Source organism: Arvicola amphibius, chromosome 2, assembly GCF_903992535.2.
Source record: "Arvicola amphibius chromosome 2, mArvAmp1.2, whole genome shotgun sequence".
NCBI classification, from domain to species: domain Eukaryota; kingdom Metazoa; phylum Chordata; class Mammalia; order Rodentia; family Cricetidae; genus Arvicola; species Arvicola amphibius.
In genome coordinates this window covers 180,581,898-180,606,154 of record NC_052048.2, presented here as the reverse complement: position 1 = coordinate 180,606,154, position 24,257 = coordinate 180,581,898, and the positions used below count along the sequence as shown (strand labels likewise).

Here is a 24,257-nt window from a genome sequence, read left to right as displayed (position 1 = left end):
CACACTCTTATGGAACACTGCAAGAACTGAAGTAAAGCAACTGCTACTGGTGCCTTCATGAAACAAGAAGCCCAAAGGGGAGCATGGATAGTAACAGAAATGGTAGAGACTCCATGATCTACTTGAAGATCACAAAAGTCATGGATTTATAACTGCTCTATAATATATTTGTGTGCTATTCAGGGCAATAATGTCAACTTGGATGTGAATTTGTACTATACAAAATAAAAATCATACCTCTTTCCCTTAGATCCCTCATTACATACACCAAAACAACAAGAAGTAAGTATTTTGTATGTTTTAAACACAACACACTCCCTACAAAATCTTTCAAGGAAAAGGCAGCTCATCTCTACAACTGTTGCTGCCTCAGAAACAAAAGATGCTAAGAAGCCAAGTCTTCTATTAAAAAAAACTGTCACTTTACTAAATGGAAATATAATGTGAACACCACATATAATTTTAAAGTTTTAGTATCTGAATAAAAGCAGAAAATGAAGTAAAATTAATTTTACTAATGAGGATTGTCTTCACCCTATAGTGATCAAATCATATAGTAAAGCAGCCAATTAAAAATTGAGTTTATATTTTTATAGTGACCTTTTAAAGTCAATTTCCACTTTTTATTTAAAGTAGATCAAGATTGAGAAGTTAAATGCTCATCACCACTACTCATCTGTTTTTAAATTTCATAAAATTTAGTTTAAAAACTAGTCACATTAGCTAAAGTTGATCCAGAAATAATAAAAAAGCATTTCCAACTCAATCATATTTTTAATTTAAAATAAGCAAAATTTAAAATCCTATTACTGAGTTACATTAGCCACATTTCAAGAAGTCAATAACATTATGTAACATGTGGCTACAATGCTAGGCAGACAGTCACAAAGTGTTTAAACAGTGGACATTATTCTGTTGCTAATGGTAGAGCTTTCAAAAGAACAAGGGGAAGTAAATAAATTCAAAATATTAAGCAATTGATCATCTGTCTAGTAATGTAATTTGTGGATGATTAAATTGGGAAGGTGGAACAGAGACTGTTACTTGTAACTAATAATTATTCTCTTTTGACTATTGATTGAATATCCTCAAATCACAACTGCGTATGTGTCTCTGCCCTGAAGTTAGATATGGCTAGTAGTTGGTCAGTGGAATATAAACAATAATGTAATGTGGTTCCATTTTAGAACCTTCCTAAATAAACAACAGTTATAAGCCATTCCTATTTTGTCCTTTCTACCATTCAAGACTTCAGTGACAACAATGGTTATCACTTTAGATAATGAATCAGCCAGAGTCAACTCTAATTTCTCTTGGTTGCATGAGTTGGAAGGAGCCTGATTATATGAGAATGTCATATGACAAGACCATCATATGAGCTTTGAACCAGTCAGTCTTTCAAGTAGGAGAGAAACCCCACTGCAGCAAGGCCGTTCTTATTTACATCTTAGAGGAGAACCTAATCCAACTGGTGAAGGGGTACTCTGGGAAGCTGAACTGACACAATACTACTCATCAACCTTGAAGGAGATGACTTAAATGACTGTAAAAAGACTATTTCACGTACACCAAAGAGCACAAACATAAGTAGAAAACTGCCTGCCTATCTAATTTATATTGTTTACAGTGTCTTCTTCTCTAAAGAACCATGATTTTGTTCTGGACAGCCACACAAGTACTGAAAAAGAGTCTATCCTGCTCCCCTACTTAAGGCCAAACTTAGATCAAGTTTTACAGCTGAGGCTAATGAGATGTGGAAAAAGATCTAAACAGGTGGCCCTTTAATGTGGATATGGCCACAGAGGTATCTGCTATGCCTTACATGTTATTAGCCATCTGGGAGACAAGGTGAAAATGTAAGGTTTTGTTTTTGTTTTTGTTTTTTTGACAGGGTTTCTCTGTGTAGCATTGGTGCTGGTCCTGGAACTAGCTCTTGTAGACCAGGCTGGCTTCAAACTCATAGAGATCTGCCCACCTTTGTCTCCTGAGTGCTGGGATTAAAGGCTTGCATTACCACCAGCTGGCAAAAATGGAAGTTCTTAACAGAAAAGAAAACTACAAACTTACCTACTTCTAGAAAATTATTGTTCTTATTTTGATACCCAACTCCATAGGAGAAGGGATGATTTCTTCCATGGGATCACTCTTTTTTTTTAAAGATTTATTTATTTATTATGTATATAGTGTTCTGCCTGCTTGTATGCCCACAGGCCAGAAGTGGGCGCCAGATCTCATTGTAGATGGTTGTAAGCCACCATTTGGTTGCTGGGAATTGAACTCAGGTTCTCTAGAAGAGCAGCCTATGCGCTTAACCCCTGAGCCATCTCTCCAGCCCAGGATCACTCTTTTAACAAGCTTAAAACAAACAGCACACAAGTATTAACAAAAATATTTAGCTGAATTATGGAAAAAGAATATACCAAAAGATGGATATAGTAAAATAAAAATATGATTTAAGTATTAGTAGATCTAATATTTTTCAAAGAATATTTTCCATTGTTTTAAATATATATTTGGTAACTTTTGATTTTTCACAAAATTTAAAAAATTGTTTAGTTTTCACATCAGAAAACAGCCATATCTCTCGCAATGATTCTTATGAAATTGTATTTTTACAATAGTAAATAAAAAAATAAAAAAATTTAAAAAAACAATAGTAAATAAAATAAACAAATATCATTTTCTATTGTAATTAAATGAAAAGAAGTCCAAATTGAGTTACCCAACATATAGATCATCTAAACTGTGTGGAATGAGAAAGAAATTAAATAGACAGAAGACAAAGAAGTAGGAATGGGAGGTATGTAAAGGGAGAGCAAGCTAGGGCAAAGCAAGAAGGTGGAGGCAGCAGGCAACACTAATGGAGCTACAGCCTGTATGCGGGACAAACACAAGCAAAGCTAAGCAAAGGGCAAGCCAGAAACCATGGCTAGCCGGACAAAGTTGGTCCCTGTAACCTCTGAAATCTCCAGTCAAAATACATGTATTTTTCTTAAAGCAGTTTTCCTCAACCATTTTGGCATCCTGGTTAAAAACTAAAAAAGAAATCCTTCAACTAACTCATGTTTCTCATTTGTTCTTCCCATAACGCAATCTGCTTACTCTTTCTGTCTATCAGATTCTACAAAAACAAATGCCGGCTCCATAAAAACAGAAACCTTCCCTGTTCACTCGCTGCCTATCCCTCGCATCTGAAATGCTGTCTAGCACAAGGTAAGAATCCAAGAATAACTGCCAAAAGGAAAGAAGGAAACGCGCTTCCAGTGCAAGTTCCTCTCCTCTGCTGTGCTTCCTCTCTGTAACAATGGTGATTCCCTCCACTCACATTAGACACATTTGTGCCCACATTATATCCATGTTTGTCTGAAAAACAACAAAGACTTCTGGACTCTCCTCTTCTGATTCAAGGGAAGAGGCTTACGTCCTTCTGGAGCTGGTTCTCCTTGAACAGTTCTGAAAACTTGCATTCTAAAATCCCTGTCAGCTGAAGTTGGGATAGTTGTGCCCCAGTGACACCCACTAAGTGATACTCACTAAGGTACCTGTATTGCTTTATAGACCTCTCCAAGAGCTCTCTGATGTGGGAGGGGTCTTCTGTTTTTCAATGGTTAATAAAGAAACTGCCTTGGCCATTTGATAGGGCAGCCTTTAGGTGGGTAGAGTAGACAGAACAGAATGCTGGGAGAAAGAGGGAAGTGAGGCAATCCCCATGCCTCTCCTCTCTGGGACAGTCGCCATGAAGCCAGCCACCAGGTCAGACATGCTGAATCTTTCCTGGTAAGCCACCACCTTGTGTTGCTACACAGATTATTAGAAATGGGTTAAGCAAGATGTGAGAGTTAGGCAGTAAGAGGCTAGAGCTAATGAGCCAGACAGTATTTAAATGAGTACAATTTGTGTGTTGTTATTTTGGGTGTAAAGCTAGCCATGTGGGATCCAGGCGGGATAAAAAGCAGGCATGCTTGCCTCCTCACTACAGCTCTCTTTATTGGAAGAACATTATTTTTATCTAATGTACAGCTACGTGTCACCAGATATTCTATTAAAGCTATTAAATTTTACTATGTACTTATGTAACCACATGAAATGTAATATTTTATTAGAAATTAGAATGCATATATTATCATTTTAATATTTAATTAAAATGAAACACAAACCTTGTCTATTTTTTTTGCTTAATAAAATACTTCATGTATTATTTTAAACTATCTTTTATATTTTATCATGTTAGCTAAAAATATGATCCTCGTCTAATTTAGAAATCCACTCAAAGGCAGTTTAGAAAAGCAAGATGCAAGGATATGACAACCAGCCTCTGTAGGCGTGGAAACAAGGACTGAAAGGGAACCTAGAAGTAGAAGAGATGTCCATAGTTTGAGAGTTTTCATCACAAAGACCCAGCATGGTCATTAACCCCACCAATATGGCAAACTGCCTCAGCTATTCTTCTCAGTGTAGTTTCCCCCAAACAAACCTATTCCCATTTTTAATTATACATGTTAGTGATGCAGGGAGTAAGACGGCCTATGGCTTATAGATCTGTGGCTGGATTATCTCAGGCTTTGAAGGTTATGCCTGCTGGGTAAGGATTACAAGAATTAATTTCATATCGGAAACACTAGATATTGAAAATGAATGAAGAAATGTCAAGGTCCACAACCAGAACAATAACATCATTGCCACTCTTGCCTTGACAAATCTCTTCTTGCCCATATGTGATTCATTCTCCTGTGTCATTTGTAAAAAGGAGACAAACGACAGGCCCACAGCCGGCTGCAGCTCTAAGTGATGACTGTTCTCAGCATTTTTCCTCTCCTGGGTGTTACAACAAATGAGGATGTAGAGAAGCACTAGGATGAAAACATACATTTTCCCATTTTTAAAATAGGTTTAATTTTAACAGTATCTTGTAATTTAGTAGCTAGGTCCCAGGTATAGTTATTTGTGGATGCACCACAGGGCTCAAAGAAAATGCCTAACAAGTAGCATTTGAAGACTCAAATCTAGACCCTGCGATGCTTTGGTTGGTCCAGTATAACCATAGGAGGAGAACCTCAGTGCTCTGAAATGGAAAAATTCAAATACTAGTTGTCTGTAACAGGCTCACAGTACACTTTTAGAAATACAAAATCTACCACTGCTGTGTGCCTATTTGTCTCTACTTTACGCCATAGGAGAGGATCTTTGAAATTACATGAACCAATTCTCAGACCTATATTCATTCAATCACTGAAACTCGACTGTCACATTTTATAATCTAGTGAATAGTTCCACTATGTGAGAACTGAAAAGATTCACTTTCCCTAAAGAAAGGTTAAATAGGATAATCAACAATTTCATATCAGCAACTTAGTAACAGAACTACATTTTTGCACAAACTCTCAGGGCTAAAAACAAGTAACAATGCGGGGTTGCTGGGGACTATGTGTGCATATATTTATACTTAAGTAATATCACAGTAGCTAAAAATGGTGTAAAATATACTAGATCTTCATCTTTTTACCATTCAGTCATCTGACTTCATATAAATAAAGAATAAAGGAAAACAGTAGTATGTTAACAATGTACTAATAGCCAGTAAATTATTACTCCCCAAATATAAAACCATAAGCAAGAAAACCACAAGTATTGAAACAAACACTGTATCTACTTTTAGGATGTCACTTAAGATTTTTAAAAAATACAGTAGCAAAGGCCATAGAGGAAGGGAGGAAAAAAGGTAACCACTCATTTTGTGTACATGATATTTAAATCTTTGTTCTTGAAATGAACTTAGGACTTGGGTGTCATGAATCTAAATGCTCCCACATGGCCCAGTTCCCAAATATTGGGCTATTACATTATAGTAGACTTTATTTGCTTAAACAGATAAATGGCTTGCCCATGACAGAAGGCATTCCTGCATTCCAGTAGATAAAATGGACAATTTCCCCTGGGGAACGATTATGGGGAAAGAATAAAAAGAGGTGACTATACCAATGATGAAAATGTCAAGAAACAGAAAATGTCAAATACCCAAGGGAAAAACAAACTCCAACTTCGGTTAGAGCTCAAGCACCATTATTTTAGTAAGATGGAGTTATAGTCCACAACTTCCCCTAAGGGGGAAGAATAAAAACTAAAACCTCTAGAACTAATCAGAGTGTAATATTTGGTGCAGGTTCTTGTCCCTCATGTCATCGCTGCCAAAAATTTAACACTTCTTAGGATAAATTTGCTTTGAGGAAAAAAAAAAAAAAACAACTGCAGAGTAAATGGGGAACTGCACATCATAAGCTGTTTCTGATCTCGGTCTCCTGTAAGGTGCGCTGGAATCTGAAAAGATCTAGGCAACACACTCAACTGCTAATTATGTATTCAGCACATTTGATTTCGTTGATGGGCAGAAACAATGATGCTAAACCTCAGACATTTTACTACATATTTGTTCAGTGTGGCATGCAAACTCCTTGCAAGTAAAGCCAAATGATGCGAATGAAGTTGGCTGACCACACTGTCCTAACAAGGCCACTCTAGTTCAAGGTCAGCTTCCTGCACAGGAACTCTGAGGTGGGGCTTCCATCCTGAAACTCAAAGGCAGGATTGTGAGCACTCAAAATGTCCAAATGACAAGTAATAACACCTGATACTGGTAACAGCCTCCAGTCTTTTGAGTTTTCACTTTCAAATCGTCAAAGTCTGAGCAAATAAAAATTAGATGAGGCAAGAACTAAATAGTTAGCTTCCAAAGCACTCTACCAACTTCTTATTAAATATGAAGGGCTTAACCTTTCATATGTGTATCAAAATACACATCATTTCCAGGTGTGTATTTTAATACAGTACCAATTTCTTGTTATTATGATATATTTCTACTTTAATAAAAATAGAATACACAATACAGAGCTAATAAAAATTCTCCATCAGATCAAGGAGCACATAAAGGAGCTAAAGGGAAAGCTAGAGAAGCATGGCCACCAAGGAAAACAGCAGAGTCAGATGAAGAAATCAGAGCACTTACTGTGTACCTGGGTTTTCTTTAGAAAGAACTTACCAAAGACACCATCCACATACAATCTTGCTAAAATAAGAACTTACCAAAGACACCATCCACATACAATCTTGCTAAAATTCCTGCTCTCCCTTTTGATAAGTTTTGTCTCTTTTGTCCTTCAATTTTTATACCTAGCACATAGCAATTTATAGGGTTAGCATATACATCGTCTTTCTGCATGTTACACAAGCATATAAGCTTGCACATAGGCTTCATGATAGAGGCGATCTTTGTTTCTGCTGGTTCACTGTTAGATAGAGCAATGCCAAAGCAAATACTGGCTGAAAGAGCAACATGAGTAAATGAGAACTACAAGATACATTGGCTAGGGGGGAAAGCCATTGTGCTACACATTGTATTGTTATTATTTTATGATTATAGATAATAATTTAACCTATGGGTAGCCTGTATTAGAAATATTAAGAAAAAATAGCCAGGTATTCAGGAGCATGAGGGTTGATTGAGTCCTAGTAAATAAAGAATAGATCATCCTTCAAATGAGGCAGGCAGTGTCTTTGCATCTTGGTCCAATCCTTGCAGTGGCTGTCTGAGTGTTTGGGAGTTTTTCGTGGTCTGTTCTGTACTGTCAGGGTCTGTCACAGAGAGCCTCTGAGGTCTCTATAAGCCTGCTCTCTTGGTGCTCTCTCTTAATCCCCTCAGTGTTGTAGCAAGCTCTTGGTTCCCTCAATATTATAGCAAGCTCTCAGCTCTTTAGGCAAAGTGGCCAAAAGCTTGGGGGAGTTCCAATGAATGGGTTGGGTTTTGGGGGAGCCTAGCAGCAGGAAACTCCCTGCTGGCTGGCTAGAAAAGCCTAGGCAGTTGGGGGAGGGGCCAGGGGTTTTGTCCCATGGTGGAGGTCCCAGAGAGTGGGGCATCGGCCATGTGGCCATTCACTCTCCTCTTATGTCCCCTCAGTATTGGAGAAAGCTGTGTTTTAGAGTTCCACCAAAGTTGCAGGAGGATAGGTGAGTTTGGGGGTAGGGTGTGGCTAGTAGATTATATGGCTACTGGATGGGTTTGGGTTTGGAGAGCTTAGCTGCAGGAAACTCCCTGCTGGCTGGCTAGAAAAGCCTACAGAGGAGGGGAGAAGGGAAAGACTGAGGAGAACTTGAGGGAATGGGATAATCAAGATGGAGGAAGGACAAAGATGAGAGCAAGGGAAGAGATATTTTGATTGAGGGAGCCATTATAGAGTTAGCAGAAACCTGGCTCCAGAGAAATTCCCAGGAATCCACAAGGATGATCCCAGCTAAGACCCTAAACAATACAGAAGAGGAGGCCTGATCTTAACTTGCCCTGTAATCAGACTGATGATTATCTTAAATATCACCATAGAACCTTCATCCAGCAACTGATGGAAACAGAGGCAGAGACCCACATCGGAGCATGGACTGAGCCCCCAAAGTCCAGCTGAAGAGTGGAAGGAGTGAGAATATGAGCAAAGAGGTCAAGACCATGATGGGTTCACCCACTGAAACAGTTTACCTGAGCTAATGGGAGCTCACTAACTCCAGCCAGACTGGGAAGGAATAAGCATAGGACCAAATTAGTCCCTTTGAATGTGGGTGACAGTTGCATGGCTGGGGCAGACTGAGGAGCCACTGGCAGTGGCACCAGGACTTATCCCTACTGCTTGTACTGGTTATTTGGGAATCTATTCTCTTTGGATGTATACCTTGCTTAGCCCAGATATAGTAGGGAGGGCCTTGGATCTTCCACAAAACTATGTAACTTACCCTCTCTGAGGATTGGATGAGCGTGGGATGGGAGGGTGTGTGGAGGGAGTGAGAGGAGGGGAAGGAGTGGGAACTTCGATTGGTATTTTAAAAAATCTAATAAATTAAAAAAACAAAAAAAAGCAAACAGAATAGACAGCCTTTGTAAGATTTTAAAAACAAAAGTAAAAATAAACCACTATAAAAGGTATTCTTAGCTTATAAAACTACGATGTTTGTACAAACATACCCCAAATTACAGAACTGTACACTTTAAATAAGTGACTTACACAACATAATTATGTCCAAATAATGCTGTTAAAACACTAAAATGAAATATTTCTTGATTGCACTATAAACTACTAATTCCTAAAAGATGAAACTCATCTGCAAAGAATGAAACTTATAAGACCCATGAATTACTCTGAGCTGTTTTCTCTCAACTGTCCTTTCTTTTGATTGTATACCTATTGTTTAAAATATTTTTATGATTATCTTGAGAACAGCAATCCTGATCCTCATGCTTTGTTTTCATTGCTGTTTAAAATGTATTTTCCTCAATTTGAAATCCCGAGACTTCTGACTGTCATCCATGCTCACACTGAAATATCATCTGGTCATACTTTCACCTATTAACAAGTCACTAAACTACTTCAAATGTCACTTTTAAAGTTTAAAAAGTGCAATGATTATGACTGCATAAAGACAACTAGAATGAAGCAACCATATTTACCCAAATATGTTGTGAAGCCTGACTTTAATAGGATTGTAAAGAATGGCCTTTTATTTTGCCTTAATAAATAGTTCCAATAGTGTAAGACCCTTTACCAACCAGACCGTGAAAAATAAAACGCACTACTAAGTGCTGTTCTTGACAAACACTGGTAAAGTTATTTGACAAATCAGCCTTCTGATCTCTAAAATCAAGCTTCCTGCTGGATCATCTCATAGCTTCCAACCCACTTGAAATTTCTAAGCAGCATTAAGAAATCAGCATAGCTGGTGGGTACAAACACTTTCTGATCTAACTTCAAAAGCAACATTAAAAAGTGAAGTAGTCTTTATAGACTCGGTCGGCATTTCTCTTAAAGCAGATATTTAGAAACACACAATCAAAGCATGGCTTGCAAGAAATTTCCGACAGGAAATTCAGCAAGAGAGAAGCTTTAATTAACTCCTTAAAAGTCCCTGGCTGACGATACAGGAGTATTAACTTCAAAATCTGTTTTGAACACTTACAATGTGTGGGGCACGAGTTACACAGTGTGTGACACAAAACAACATCTGCAGATGCACTCACTGGAAGGCCTCATGTTAGAGGACAGGCTGGAAGGAGGAACTACGGGTGTCATGAAGGGGTGTCCGGGAAAGGATGATAAACATGGAACCTCATCTGGAACTGAGTCAATGTTAAAATTTGAAGAGTTGAGAGTATTGAAGAAAGATTTTTTTTTTAAAGTCCAAGTCCCATTTTATTTTTCCAAGGTGTTTTCTTCTGTCTCTATGAAGCGACTTTACATGGGCTTTGGTGGGGGTCGTGGTGCAGCACCAGCAGGTCTAAATCGTGGTGGGGGTGTTCGGTCCTTCCGAGCTTCCTGAGATCGATTCCTGACCACCTTGCTATGAATAGCACAGCTCACACAGTAATGCAGCTTGACATAGAGTTTGGGGAGCACATAAGCGTCGGAGACACTTGCTTCGGATATGTCCCTGATGGCAGCCGCCTCTACGATGTTCCGAATGACGAACTTCTTAATGGCCTTGTCCTTGGGCACACAGCGGGTGCAGTTAGTGCTGCGAATTGACTGCACATGGCCGCGGCCCTTTTTGGCACGACCGTTGTTTTCTCCTTTTTTTGGTCATCTTGGAGCAAAGTCCCGAAAGCTTGAAGAAAGATTTTTAAATTTTGTTTTATACTTTCAAAATTGTTCAAATATTGTTGAGAATGTGGACAGAATAGTAACCGTATGTACCACTGGTTGGAAAGGGGGAAAAAGTATTGGTCTATGGAAAAATGCTAAGATGTGCTCCCCCAAAATAAAACAATTTATCATATGATCCAGCATGTCTACTTTTGGGTATAACCAAGGAAAAGAAAGGTGGGTGGGGGGGTCCTCAAACAGGTATTTATAAACTGTATTTCTATCTCAAGATTATTTACAATATCCCAAATCTACAAGAACTTCATAAACAGATAAATAAAAATGTGGTATATATGCATGAGAGATTGTTATGCAGCCTCAGGAAGTAATCTCATAACATTCTACGGCATGGAGGAGCCTTGAGGACTTTATGCTAAGTGACGCTGAGGCGAGACAAAGGGGAAGTTTTGGTGCTGTGAGAAGCCCCTCCCCCATGAATGCATCAAAGTCTGTTGACAGTAGAAAACCAAGAATTCCAACACAATGTCAACTTTAAGAAAAGGCTTATGGTTTGGCTCCTTTTCCAGCTGTAAATCTAGAAACTTCTAGGATTCTCAATGGAAATCCTATTTACAGGTTTGCCGGGAAATAACATGTACTAACTAACTCCTATGTGTGGCTCCAATAACTCTTGGTTCGACCTTATTAGATTCACCCAAGGCATGTCCAGAGCCATCCTATAAATCTCACTTCAAAAAGAGAGACAAAAGAAGAAAGTCTTGAGCTGTAACATGAAAACCACAGAAGGTCCATATGGCTACTGCTAAGACAGTCCCCTGAGATGCTCCTTTGAGGAGTCCACACCTATGTCTTATCTTCTACCCTTGTCAGAGGTTGAGTATATGACTAAGCTGCTCTGTTTTTTCCACTTGCTGAGCGAGGACTCAGAGCAAGGAAACAGGCTTATCTTAGATGTCCTCAAGACTCCCTGTCCTGGAACATGCTAGACTTCTGACATTCTAAAACTGTGACAGGAGATTATCAATGACTAAGGGTATTACGAACTTGTGCCCTTAAAAGCAGCAATAAGAAAACCAAATTCCAACCAACATGCCCACTGTTTGTCTCGTGGCATAAAGAAACCTACAGTAAGACCAGAATCTAATCCCTGAAAACTTCTCCATGATGAGACACTCTACTCTGCAGGGAAATCTGGCAGGAAGTTGACCATGACTGTTTTAGCAGCATTTCTCAAGCCATTTAAAAAGAGAGACCACGCCCCAATGGGCTGGAATCTCAGCGGCTATTGGCTGAAGGAGCGGAAGGAGCTCCTGCAACAAGGGAGGGAGGGAGGGAGGGAGGGAGGGAGGGAGGGAGGGAGGGAGGGAGGGAGGGAGGGAGGGAGGGAGGGAAGCAAAGAATGAGAATAACCAATCCAATAGAGATGAAGATGACAACATGAAGACTTCAACTACAGTTGAAGAGAACTATTTTAGAAGCCAGAGACAATGGACTTGTGACCATGCCTAACTCTATAATCAAAAATAATATTTTCTTTACAAAAGAAATGATGCATTGCATAAATAAACAAAGTATTTACATATGTCAGGTAGGACATTTTCATTTCAGAGACAGAATGTCAATATATTATACTATGTGCTGAAGTATCCCTTCACAGTTAATCAAGTTTAAATGAAACTCTTTATGGATGGCTAGAGACCTAAAACTGAAGTATCAGTATACCATTAATATTTTAATTGAGCATGAATATTCATAGCCATTTATTTCTTTAAAGAACAAGATAAGTTAATTATTCTACTATGCAAATTTCCATTCCTGACATGACATCCTACCTTAATCTACATTATAAAAGCATTGATGCATTTTTGGGCCTATTCATTATTAATGGAATCCTGGAGTTTTTCACATTAACAAGAGCTATTGAACACAAGCAGCATCTTTTCAGATGGGAGCAAAGTAATTGTGGTTTTATAAAGTTATTTTGGCCTAGATATCTCAAAGAGTTGCATTTTATTTTTCCAGACACCCAAACTAATTTCAACACCACCCCACATTTGTTCTTTGCTACCAGCCCAAGAGATCAGGCAAAAAGTAGCTATTAAACATTTGCTTCTTTACCTGTTCTTTCAGGGAAATTCCAGATCTAATTCAAGCAATGCTAACTCTGAAAGTCAGACCAACAGTTTTATGAATTAATAGTGTATTACTTCAATTATCAATCACAAATACATTTATGCAAGAAAGGTGATAGCTCCCTGAAGTGAAACACCTCTTTTTTTTAATGCAATAGGACAAATAACCTACTAATTCAAAGAGCCATCAAAAGAACATAACCACGTCAATTCTGTATATATTTCATAATCGGCGAAAAAGACTATAATTTCAGGTTAGAAATGACAATGATAAAATAGAAATCCCATGATAAAAAGCCAGTAAGAAATACATATTACTGATCTGAGATATAAAAATAGATATCGTATCAGGCAATGGTGGCACACCCCCTTTAATCCCAGCACTCGGATGGCAGAGGAAAGTGGATCTTTGTGAGGTCAAGGCAAGCGTGGTCTACAAGAGCTAGTTCCAGGACAGCTAGGGCTGTTACACAGAGAAAACCAGTCTCAAAAAACAAAACAAAACAAAAAACAAACAGAAACAGATATACTAAGATGGAAGACCTATATGCAAATGAGAAAGGAGCTGGATCTATAGTTGATCAATAATCAGCAACCTGGGACCAACAATCAATGTTCTGCTGCAAATAGAAATAAAGATTCACCTTGTATCTACTAAGATAAATAATGAAAATACTTCTAGTATTTTAGAGGTGAAATCCGTAAAAGAAAAAAAAAGAAAGAAAGGTGAGACCAAACAACTATGCAAAAACAGAAGCCCTCTTTTCTTTTCTTTGAGTCCTGAGTGATATTTCCATTATACAAGATAAATATAACTTGAATAATAGTATCAATTTCAAATATATATATTTATATTATATATTACATTGCAATATAAATATATACATTTATATTAGATTATACATATATATATACATATATATATATATATATATTGGTAAAAATCTGCATCTAGAATTAGGGGTGATAAAATGAACACCCATAATATTCTGAAAATTCCTAACACTCTGACCCTTGATCTGGTTCTGATTATGAACACTGACTTGTGTTCAATTGTACAATTGTGTTGGTGCTTCATTATTCAATAAAGGCCTTCAAATAGACAGATAGATCCATCTTGGTTTCTTTTCTGATTTTAACTTCTTGTTTTCATCATAAATACTGCATATGCAGAACCAAACCACCAGATTAATTAATTCATTCAATAAATATGTATGAAACTTGTAAGAATATATGGCTTATGGAAAATAAACTGGAGTTCTATAATTCTACTATTGAGACATACAGAAACATTGAGAGTAACTACTGAATTAGACTGAGCGGTGCATACTTGTGCCTTTCCCCAGGCAGCCCATCTAGAGAGAAGGTTTGACAGGAGGCAGCATGAGAACAATAAGAACTATACAGAAGGAGAGGAGGACCTACTTCCGCTCCAGTCCTTCATTTGACATGTACAATCTGAAACAGATCCCAAACTTCTTGGGCCTCAGTTATTTCTTGTTGAAAGTGACATTATTTCAAGGGATCTTTTAATTTTATAATAATTACTGTGATAATTGCCAAAATCATTTGTCTTAGTAGGGGGAGAAGGATGAAATTCCTTATAATGACCCAGTAAACATACAAAGTGACATTTTTAGAGTTTTTTTAAAAGAAGGTTATTCAAGCAAAGAGGAAAAGGGCAAATAAAAACTTATAACTTTATTTGCTAGCATTAAAATATCTAGTTAACACATTAAGTAGAAGGAATGTTTAAAGACAAGCAGAGATAACACTTTCTCTTTTCCTAATCTCTAATAATATAAATGAGAAACAGAGGACTTTAGTGGAAACCTGTCCTGCTCCATCATTTTTGTGAGATACTCATTTTGAATGAAAACTAAACGTACACTACCCCCTACAAGGGACTGTGAAAACTAAGCTTTCATGCCTAAAGTGCAGAAACATCTTCTCCCTTGCATTTAACATGAAAGTACGCATTCAAGCCTGGCCATATTCCTTCACATACTCACACAGTGAATAACAGACTTGAAAGCAAAGGGAAACAATTTAAACTTAGCATCTTTTTATAAGCATAAATGAATGCCCATATTCATCATAAGAATTGGGTGTTTAAAAAAAGAGAATGTTTTACAAGTGCTGATATTGCAGGGCTTGGTGGTGCAGGCCTTTAATCCTAGCACTGGGTAAGCAGAAGCAGATCTCTGGGGGCTCAAGGCCAGCATGATCTACAGATAAGACTTCCAGGACAGGTAGGGATATGTAGACAGACCCTGTCTCAAATAACAAAATATTCATATTTAGGTAAATGTTGAATTAACATTTATAAACTGCGTATTTTATATTCAATTTTCTCATTTGTCATCAGTAAAGAAGATGAACACCTTTGCCTTAAATCTCAAGCAGTTCTATTCAGACTTGCTGTGTGGTGAAAGGCATCTGGTTATAAAGACAAAACAGGACAGTTACCTCTCCAACCACAAAGAAGTCACTATGTAAATGGTGAGTCTTCACTGAGATGAAGGCAAGATTCCATTTTTTACTTCTGGCGCCCTAGGTTTCTGCTCAGACTCCCTTAGCTTGACCTGGGCAATAGCTGCTCCTCCCCTGGAAAGCAAGCTTTGTAGATCTGCCATTATCTGGGATCGCACATCTTTGTTCATTTGATTTGATGGCTGCTACTAAATTGGCCAGCCAAATCATTAATATAAGAAAATGTTTTAAACAATTCAAACTCAACTACCACACACCCCTCGACAAGTGAGTAAGTGACAGTTTTTGCATGTAGTAATGTACTCCATAGTGGGAATATGACTGTGATGGAAACAACAGATTCAAATGAACTAGGCCAGCCAGCCAATCACTTCCCTGAGGTGTGATCTGCCAATTATCTCAACCAACACAGATCCTAATATTATCATTCCAGGCCATATGTGTAATTCTTGTGCAAAAAATAAATCTTTTAACAAGTCTGGAAGAACTGTTGGCACCCGTTCATGACAGCATGCACTAACATCTTGAGAATTTTCTTTATTTAAAAAAAAATACAAGAAAGGGGGCAGTATGAGAGGTAGCAGAGAACCCAGCCACAAATGTGAGATAGTTATGAGTCAAAAAATGATGAGAAAATCCAAGTGCTTCTATCTAGTAGACAATAAGGAAAATGTTGGCAATGCTTCCTGCTCACAAGATGAAGAAGGATGCGGAGGTCCAGAACACGTTCAGTATTCACTGTGCCCATCTGTTCAGCAGCACAATCGCCGAACAGTACGAGCAATTACCAAAGCCCCTCTCAGATATGATCTGTCAACTGCATCCAGTCCTCCTGCCAAAATAAATCAGAACTGAGGAATGCATAAACAGACTGGTCTTATGGGTCCAAAAGAAGTTCATTTAAGATAAAGTTGAAAGTAAAGAAGGAAAAGCAGCAGAAAAAATCAGGACTGTTATACATATAGAGTAAAATATTTTTAATTGGAAACCATTCATATCAAAGCAACATGAAAGGAGAACTGCTTTATTATGACTTATACCAGCTTTGCTACGTTGTATTAATTACAAGGTTCATTCTACAAAATAGCCTGATTACTTCTAGAATTGGTATCTTTGAGCAAAAAGCATACTGAATTTAGCCCTCTCTACAGGCATTCTATTTAATACTGTATCCTAACGTTGAAACAGAAGTTTTTAATTGAGGAAACTGTTTCAACTGAGAAAATAATCAAGTGATTTCAACATCTGAAGCAGACAGATCACGTTTCAATTGAGGAGAGCTCTAATGAAGCAAGGATTTACAAAACAGTGTCTCTCTCTGGTCCCCTACATGGCTGACTATTACTTTCTATCCACAGGTAAAAGCTTACAGTAACTGTTGCTATCACACTATGCAAATGCTCACTGAAGAAAACAGAATGGATCAAAATTAAAAGATGAAAGCAGTAGGTATATAATACACTGAGTTAAAACTAATATGCACCAATGTAGTAGCACTGAACCTAGAAAATCACGAAAAATAAATCAAAATAAACGTTAAAATACATACATATTGACTTTACTGGGTAAAGAGAAATCATTCTAAGATATTCTTACTAGAAAGTAAGCACACTTCTTTCCTAATCAACAGATGCACACACCACAATTGTTTGACTTTGTGGGGATTTTCTTCAAAATAAATAATATTCAGACCACTATAGGTATGTTCAGTATAGATAAAATGAAATAAGCAAGCCATTCATTTCACAAATGCTATCGTTTTTATTCCAAAATCCTTTTCCAACAAGTGTTTTTTGTAAACAATCTGTCATCACCACTGAAAATAAAAGATAATTTTAATTCTTATGAGGCCCCAACTTTTCAACAAAGAGCATCTCTGCAGGGAATGCTCCGTACATATAGGTGAAAAGGGCAAAGGCAAATTTATAAGAAGAAAATACCCATCTTAGAAGCAAATTCTATGTCTATTCAAGAGAAAAGTGTTCCGGAAAATGTCTCCTCATAAAAGCATATAATCTAGCAAAGAACATATTTAAATATCTGTATATAGATATTATACATTCATAAAGACTATGTTGATTACATATGTATATGCTAGCAAATGCACATATATGCTATATACACAACACACTATCCAATATATACTAGTGGGTACTAAGTTGGCCATTCCTTCTTCCTCTGATTATACCTCTGGTTTTTAAGGACTTGTGACCAAACAGTTCAGGTTCCCAGGTGCCTCTATCAATAATTAGTTCACATCCCAAAATCGAAGACTTTGGTACTGTATGCTTTACTTCCATTATTACTACAAAATACCTTTCAAAGGTAATTTAAGACTGGAAGAATTAGCTGATGAGACCATCAGGATCCAGTGCATAGTTCCATACCAATGGTCACTGAGACAGCCCTGGTTAAACAAAGGAAGTAACAAACAAACAAACAAGACATGAATATGGAAAAGAACCTATAAAGAGAAGGGGGTATTAGTGGTGATAGAAGTACAAGAGAAATAAATTAGGGTTTAAGGATAATCAAAATGCACTATTAATGTATGACACTGTTAATGAATGAATTCAATGAACTTCAAGAATAAAAAAGAGATCTGCTTCACAATTTGGAAGTAACTTCCTGATCACAGGAAAGGTATGGTAGGAGGAGCATGAAGCAGTTAACTTTGAATCCACAGTGAGGAAGCAAAGAGAGGAATGTGTGTTGAGTATCATGTACCTCTTAGATGTTTGTAGGTTATTAATTACTTTATTATTCTGATAACTTCAAAGTCACCTTATGAATTAGGCTCAAGACCTGATTGTTCATGTGTTATCATAGCTGAATATGGGCACTTTCGTTTGTCTGTTTTAATTTCAAATATCTACATAGCCTAAGAGCTTTGTGATATGGTGAAACATCAGAAGCATGCTAGTACTGCCAGCAAGCAGAAAACATCTGTGTCAAAAGTCAAAACAGTCGTTTTAGAAATTATGAATCCACTCCTCCATATATACATATTTGGCACTTTGGTTTATCAAATTACAATTTTCTTAGAAATACTTAAGTCTTTATTTCCTAGAAACAACCAGATAACTTTAATTTACTGTTACCTCGGAAACCACAATTGTATGTTTCAATGGGACGATCCCAAAATATATCCTCAAAGATTCCTTGAATCAGTGAGATATCTATCCTAAAGGTTATTTCTTGTTTTACTAAATTGATATTTGTGTGTCAGAAGGAATTGAACTTATATATTTCTTTTTTCTTTTTCTAATTTTGGTTTCTTCTAGACATGTGCAAAGGCAAGAAATCTTTTATACTGCTCAGAGAAATTATTTTTATATTTCTATATTCAAAGTAAAATGATTACCTAAGCAACTTAGAGGCTGATTATTATTGATTTATTGCTATTTCATATTGAATGAGTTTGTAGCAGTTTTTCCCCATAAACTATTGATTCTTGAAGTCTAGGTTTCTTTGCCAACAAAGTTCATGATGTACTACTTAATTATTAACAGCTATGATTTGCATTTATTGTTTGAATTGCTGAAAATGAAAATGTAGAAAGACTACAAATGAGAATCTGCGTTATTTAAGTAGGCTAAAAAGATGAAGAAGCAAACGAACAAAATGATTAGAGTATTACACCTCTAAGCAGCTCGAGGCACAAATATGGGCATTCACATCATCGTCCACAGTCTCTGACACCTACTGTCACTTTAAGTCTCCACCACAAACCCTGGTGCCTTTTGCATTAGATCCTCTCCCTCATTGTTTATTCCCATCCAGTGACTCACTAACGAAGTACATCTCTGTGTAAATGCATGAATCATTTAGTGACATCTACTACACATTTTATAATGACACTACTAAATTGACTCTTCTATACCTTACACTATCACATATGCCCAGATAATGCACAGAGGCATTTCCTGCAAGCATATGACTGAACTTGACCAGCACTTCCATCTTGGTACAGAAGCAATGAGGCAACTGTTTGATATGTTATTGCATCTTGCTATTATATTATAAAAATTCTTTATAAATGAGAAAGAGAAACATGCATAAAATCAATGAGGAATTCTTACACACATATCTTGGTTGAGGCAGAGATACAGGGCGTTAGATTTGCAATAGAACAGACTCAAAACCATCTGCAAAGCTAAAAACTTCAAAAATGATGATAAAGAAGGTTAAACTGCTTACTGGTACACTGGAATGTTACTCTCATTTTTAAATGTTTCAAACCTAAAAAAAAATTAACTTATTTTCAAAACCAAAGTTATTTTCATAACAATTATTTCCTCTGGACATACTGTCTAGTATCTTTACTGCCATGTGTCCTAACTTAGGGTACTATTTACCTGGATTTGGTGTACCAAGTATTATCTATTTCCCAAACCATTAAAGCTTCTTCAACAATATCATGTGGGGATTTTCTCTGTCATCTTTCTTGTCATCCAAGCCTTGAAGGTTTTGTGTGTGTGTGTGTGTGTGTGTGTATATATATATATATATATATATATATATATACACACACAACTGATGACTAAGTCTCAAAATGCATGAGAAACTAGCTATTAATAAAATTCCATAGTTTATTCTATGTATTCATTTATTTAAAATAATAAATCAGTCAGATTTACATATGTGGCTCACTCTGTCAGTTAATCAACTCAGGCCATAAGCTCAGCACTCTAAGAGATTAGACTCCACTTCCTTTTACAGAATACTCGCCTAACACATTATCAACCTGCATTATTTTAAAAAATGTTCAATGTATAAATGGAAAAAATGTACACAAAAATATCAGCATGCTTAATTCTCTACAAATCAGCAAGAGAAAATGCCAATATATTTATTCAAAATAAAAATAATAGTGAGGTAAAAGAAAAGGTATTTAGATGTATAAACAGTTCAGTATAACAACAAAGGAAAATACAAATTAAAACAGGAATAAAACATTTTTTTCAAAACAGAATTAATGTGAGTTAAGTCTGATAACAGTGTAGAGAAGAATGCAAATAATGAAGAAATTGCCTGACAACTTTGAAATTGGAGGGTTGGAGAAACGGCTCAGTGGTGAAGCGGGTATGCTGCTCCATCTGAGACCTAGAGTTCAATTACAGCACTTATACTGGCTGATTCAAGAAACTCCAGGGCATCCGAGATCTCTAGCCTGCATAGGCTGGGGCACTCATCTGTGCATATCCACGCACAGATTAGCATACACAGTCATAATTTTAAAATAATCTTCAAAAAATAAATTGGTATGGTCACCACGAGGTTGAGTCCATCACATCTATAAATACACATCATGTGATCCACACATTCACCTCCAGAAATTTATCTTACAGTAAATTTACATACATGTGAAAAGACATCTTTAGCACCTCTTCTAATAACCAAATATTAGAAGCAACATAATTAATGGACTAATCATATAAATCATAGTATATCAATATATAAAACTTTCTAGCCATACCAAAACAATAAAGAAAGCCTCAAAATAAATTAAATGAAAATAACCAATGTTTAGAAAGATATTTCTAAGGTTAATATATGCTGTGGTTAGAATGTGAAATTTTCCCCAAAGGTAACTATGTATTCAACACTTGTTCCTTAGCTGGTGGCACTGGTGTGGAAGGTGGCAGAGAATTAAGAGGTGAAGCCTTGCTAAAAGAAGGGGACACTGGAGGAGTCCTTGAGGTTTTAAAAACTGGTCCCCTTCCCATTTCACTCTAAGCTTCCTCACTGTGGATGCAATGGGCCTCCTGTTCCTGCCACCATTGCTTTTATGGCAGGATGGAGAATGTATTTTCCAGATGTAAGCCTGAAGTAGCCCTCCCTCCTTTAAGTGGCTTCTCACCATGTATTTTAGCACATCAATGATAAAACCAGCTAATATGATGTCAAAAAGGAAAATGCATAATTTGATTAAATGTTCATAGACTCTTACAGGTTATTAAAAACTAAGGCTACTAGTAACCAGAGAGAAAGGTAACAGAGTATGTCTTGGAAAGAGATTTTTATTGTAGAAAGTTTTAGCCTTCTGAATTCTGAAGCATGTAAACATTACATATTTAAATCAACTCTTAAAATAGTAACATTATTTTAGGCAGCATATCATACCAAAGGTTATAAGATGAAAAGTGAGGTGTAGGGTTACATCGCTTTATTCCTGTGTGGGGACAATAATAAATGCACAAGTATATTAAAAAAATCTTTCCACTTTCCTTTATGCTTCCTACAATTCTACATTCTTAGGTCTGTGATCAATGAATTTATACACTGCTCTACAAACAGAAACAGAATCTTACAATATCAGTATGTCCATAAGCAATGAATCATGTAAACTTAGTTCACTGGAGTATCTGTCAATAGCAGTCTCCCTTCATTTAGGCTACAAATTATAGAAAGGTACCATTCCTGTCAGCAAGGATAAAACAGCAAAACAAAAACAGCCCCTGCTATTACGGGGCTAACATTCTAGTACATAGGTGAATCTTCCAGCCTACCATGAGTTAGTGAAAGTTTCTCTCAAAAAATCCATCAGGTTTTGTGATAATGTATTAAGACTTTACCCACTTAGAGTAGGTTGTTTCATTAAACCTCAACGTATTTTATCCACTATTTAAGTATCTTATATATGCTAAACCATACACTATGTGTACTCTTAAATTGTGCTCAGAACCAGGAACCATTTTTATGTTGTCTCTATACTTAGTCAAATAAACTAATATATCTATTAATATATCTAATGTAATTTTTTATTAAAATTAAGTAGAGAAACAACCTGTAGCTAGGTATAGGCCACATCAAAGAATGATGTTGAAGCAGCTGTTCTTTCCCAACAAACTTAATCTGGAGCCTCATATAACAAGAATAAAACACTCTCATAATCTATAGTTTTCACTAGAGTGAATCTTTTAGGTAACAACGCACACACACACACACACACACGCACACGCACGCACGCACCAGAAAATAACACAGCAGAAAATTGTAGCCAGACAATGGAATAATGTCAAAAGATAGTAGTATCCATGAGGAATTTAATTCCTAGCAATTTCATAGAAACAAATTTCTATTTTCACTCAATTTGAAATTCAGGTCAAAAGTTTTACAGTTTTGTTTTGTAAGAACTTCATCTATTCTGGAACCAACCTAAAATTTTCCAACTGAAGAATGTCATCTAATTTTTATGAAACATTTGATCAAAACAAAACAAAAACAGATAACATCAACTATGTCCTGCTGGAGCAACTTGTAACTCAACTGCAGCTGAGGCTCCAGAAATCTGACAATTCACAGGTGCTAAGAAAAAAGACTGTAATAAATAAGAATACTTTAGGTTCCTCAAAACAATTCAAATTTCTTAATTTTTTGACACAAGCAATTGCATCTGAGCTGGACAACAGAAGGAAAGATGAAATTAAGTGAAATGTGAAGATCGAGGCAAAAACTCAATGCTTTCCAGATGTTCACGAGAGAAACTAATTTGCCTAATTTTAATTCAGATTTTTAAAAAATATTTATTTATTATGTATACAATATTCTTTCTGTGTGTATGCCTGAAGGCCAGAAGAGGGCACCAGATCTCATGACAGATGGTTGTGAGCCACCATGTGGTTGCTGGGAATTGAACTCAGGACTTTTGGAAGAGCAGGCAATGCTCTTAACCACTGAGCCATCTCTCCATGCCCTTTAATTCAGATTTTTATGCATACATTTCTTGAGAGTTAATTGTTTCCATTGTGGATACTTCAATAATTAAAATACACCATCATTTTTCCTTCTAAACTTCAGTGTCTTTTAATATGTCATTAAAAATGACCACTAATGCCAGGCTACGACAACGTATCAATCCAAATCAAACAAGTGAAATACAAAGTTGTAAACATTAGCACACAACCTCCCAAATGCTGACCACAGTGTTCCTACTGGGCCTGAAATAACCATATAAAACCTGAAAAACTGCTGAACTGTTCAAAGTAACTCCATTCTGTTTGCACACTTTCAAGTGTCACCACAGTTTATCCCAGCAGCTCACTACATTCCTAATGAGTCTTCCTATTATTAAAATTAATTAGGAAAGTATTTGGTTTGGTCACAGGAGGGATAGTAACATAAAAATTATGATGACTTCAGGACCACAAATTAAAAGCTATTATTAAGAGGCATAAAGATTACTAACGAGACATTATCAGTATTTTACATTGTATTCCAAAAGTAACACGGTCCCAGAGTGTGATACATGAACTCTGTAATGTACAAGTTATATCACCAGAAACTACAATGACTAAATACCCTCAATCTTTCTTTCAATTTGTTGCCTTAATACAAAACAAGAATATTTCAGCTGTGCTTATCTGAAACTAACTGCAATTTTCCAGCTCTTCGAACACTGTGAAAACAGTCAGAGTTAAGATATGGTGAATTATTTTTTCTGGGTGAAATTCTCTCTTATGATATCAAGGGGTATCCCAGAACTGCTGACACAATGATACCTAGTAAAATGACAGATATGCAAGTGCCAGAGGAATAGAATTTAGAGAGGCAGGAAAACCAAGGACTACAGCAATGTACAACATTGGAGTCACTGCTGCCTCCAAAGTCTAATCCAGGTCAGGTCATGGTACAGAGCCCCATCTCCAGAGGTGAAACCAAGTGTTAGCATGAGTGGCCCAATACAGGACAGGATTGACTAAAATACTAAATGAACCTTCACAGATGTTCCATTACTTCCGTACCGTAGACTCAAACAAAGACAGCAATCCAGTGAAAAGAGGGATGGTCAAGGTAACCATACTTTAAACACTGACGGGGTGGAACACAGAAACGATCATATCATCATAGGAGTTATTTCTAGTTTCTGCACTGAACAAAGTGGGTAGAAGATATGGACAAAACATTCTCAGAATCTTTCTGTAGGAAAAAAATGGAAGAATAATTAAAGCACAGACAGGCATCAATTAAAACTCTGCTTGAACACTTTGCAAAAACT

At 36.7% G+C, this 24,257-nt stretch overlaps 2 protein-coding genes across 2 annotated transcripts in view; both read right to left on the bottom strand.

Annotated features, from left to right (window-relative positions):
• The window catches only part of Exoc4 (exocyst complex component 4), a 722,780-nt gene that overhangs the window by 430,932 nt on the left and 267,591 nt on the right, over positions 1–24,257 (bottom strand). The window lies entirely within an intron of this gene.
• The window catches only part of LOC119806451 (40S ribosomal protein S26-like), a 50,579-nt gene continuing 36,532 nt past the window's right edge, over positions 10,211–24,257 (bottom strand). Inside the window, exon 2 of the mRNA XM_038318176.2 lies at positions 10,211–10,603. Coding sequence (XP_038174104.2) covers positions 10,263–10,603 — 341 coding nt within the window. The 3' untranslated portion in view covers positions 10,211–10,262. The remainder of the gene's footprint in view (positions 10,604–24,257) is intronic.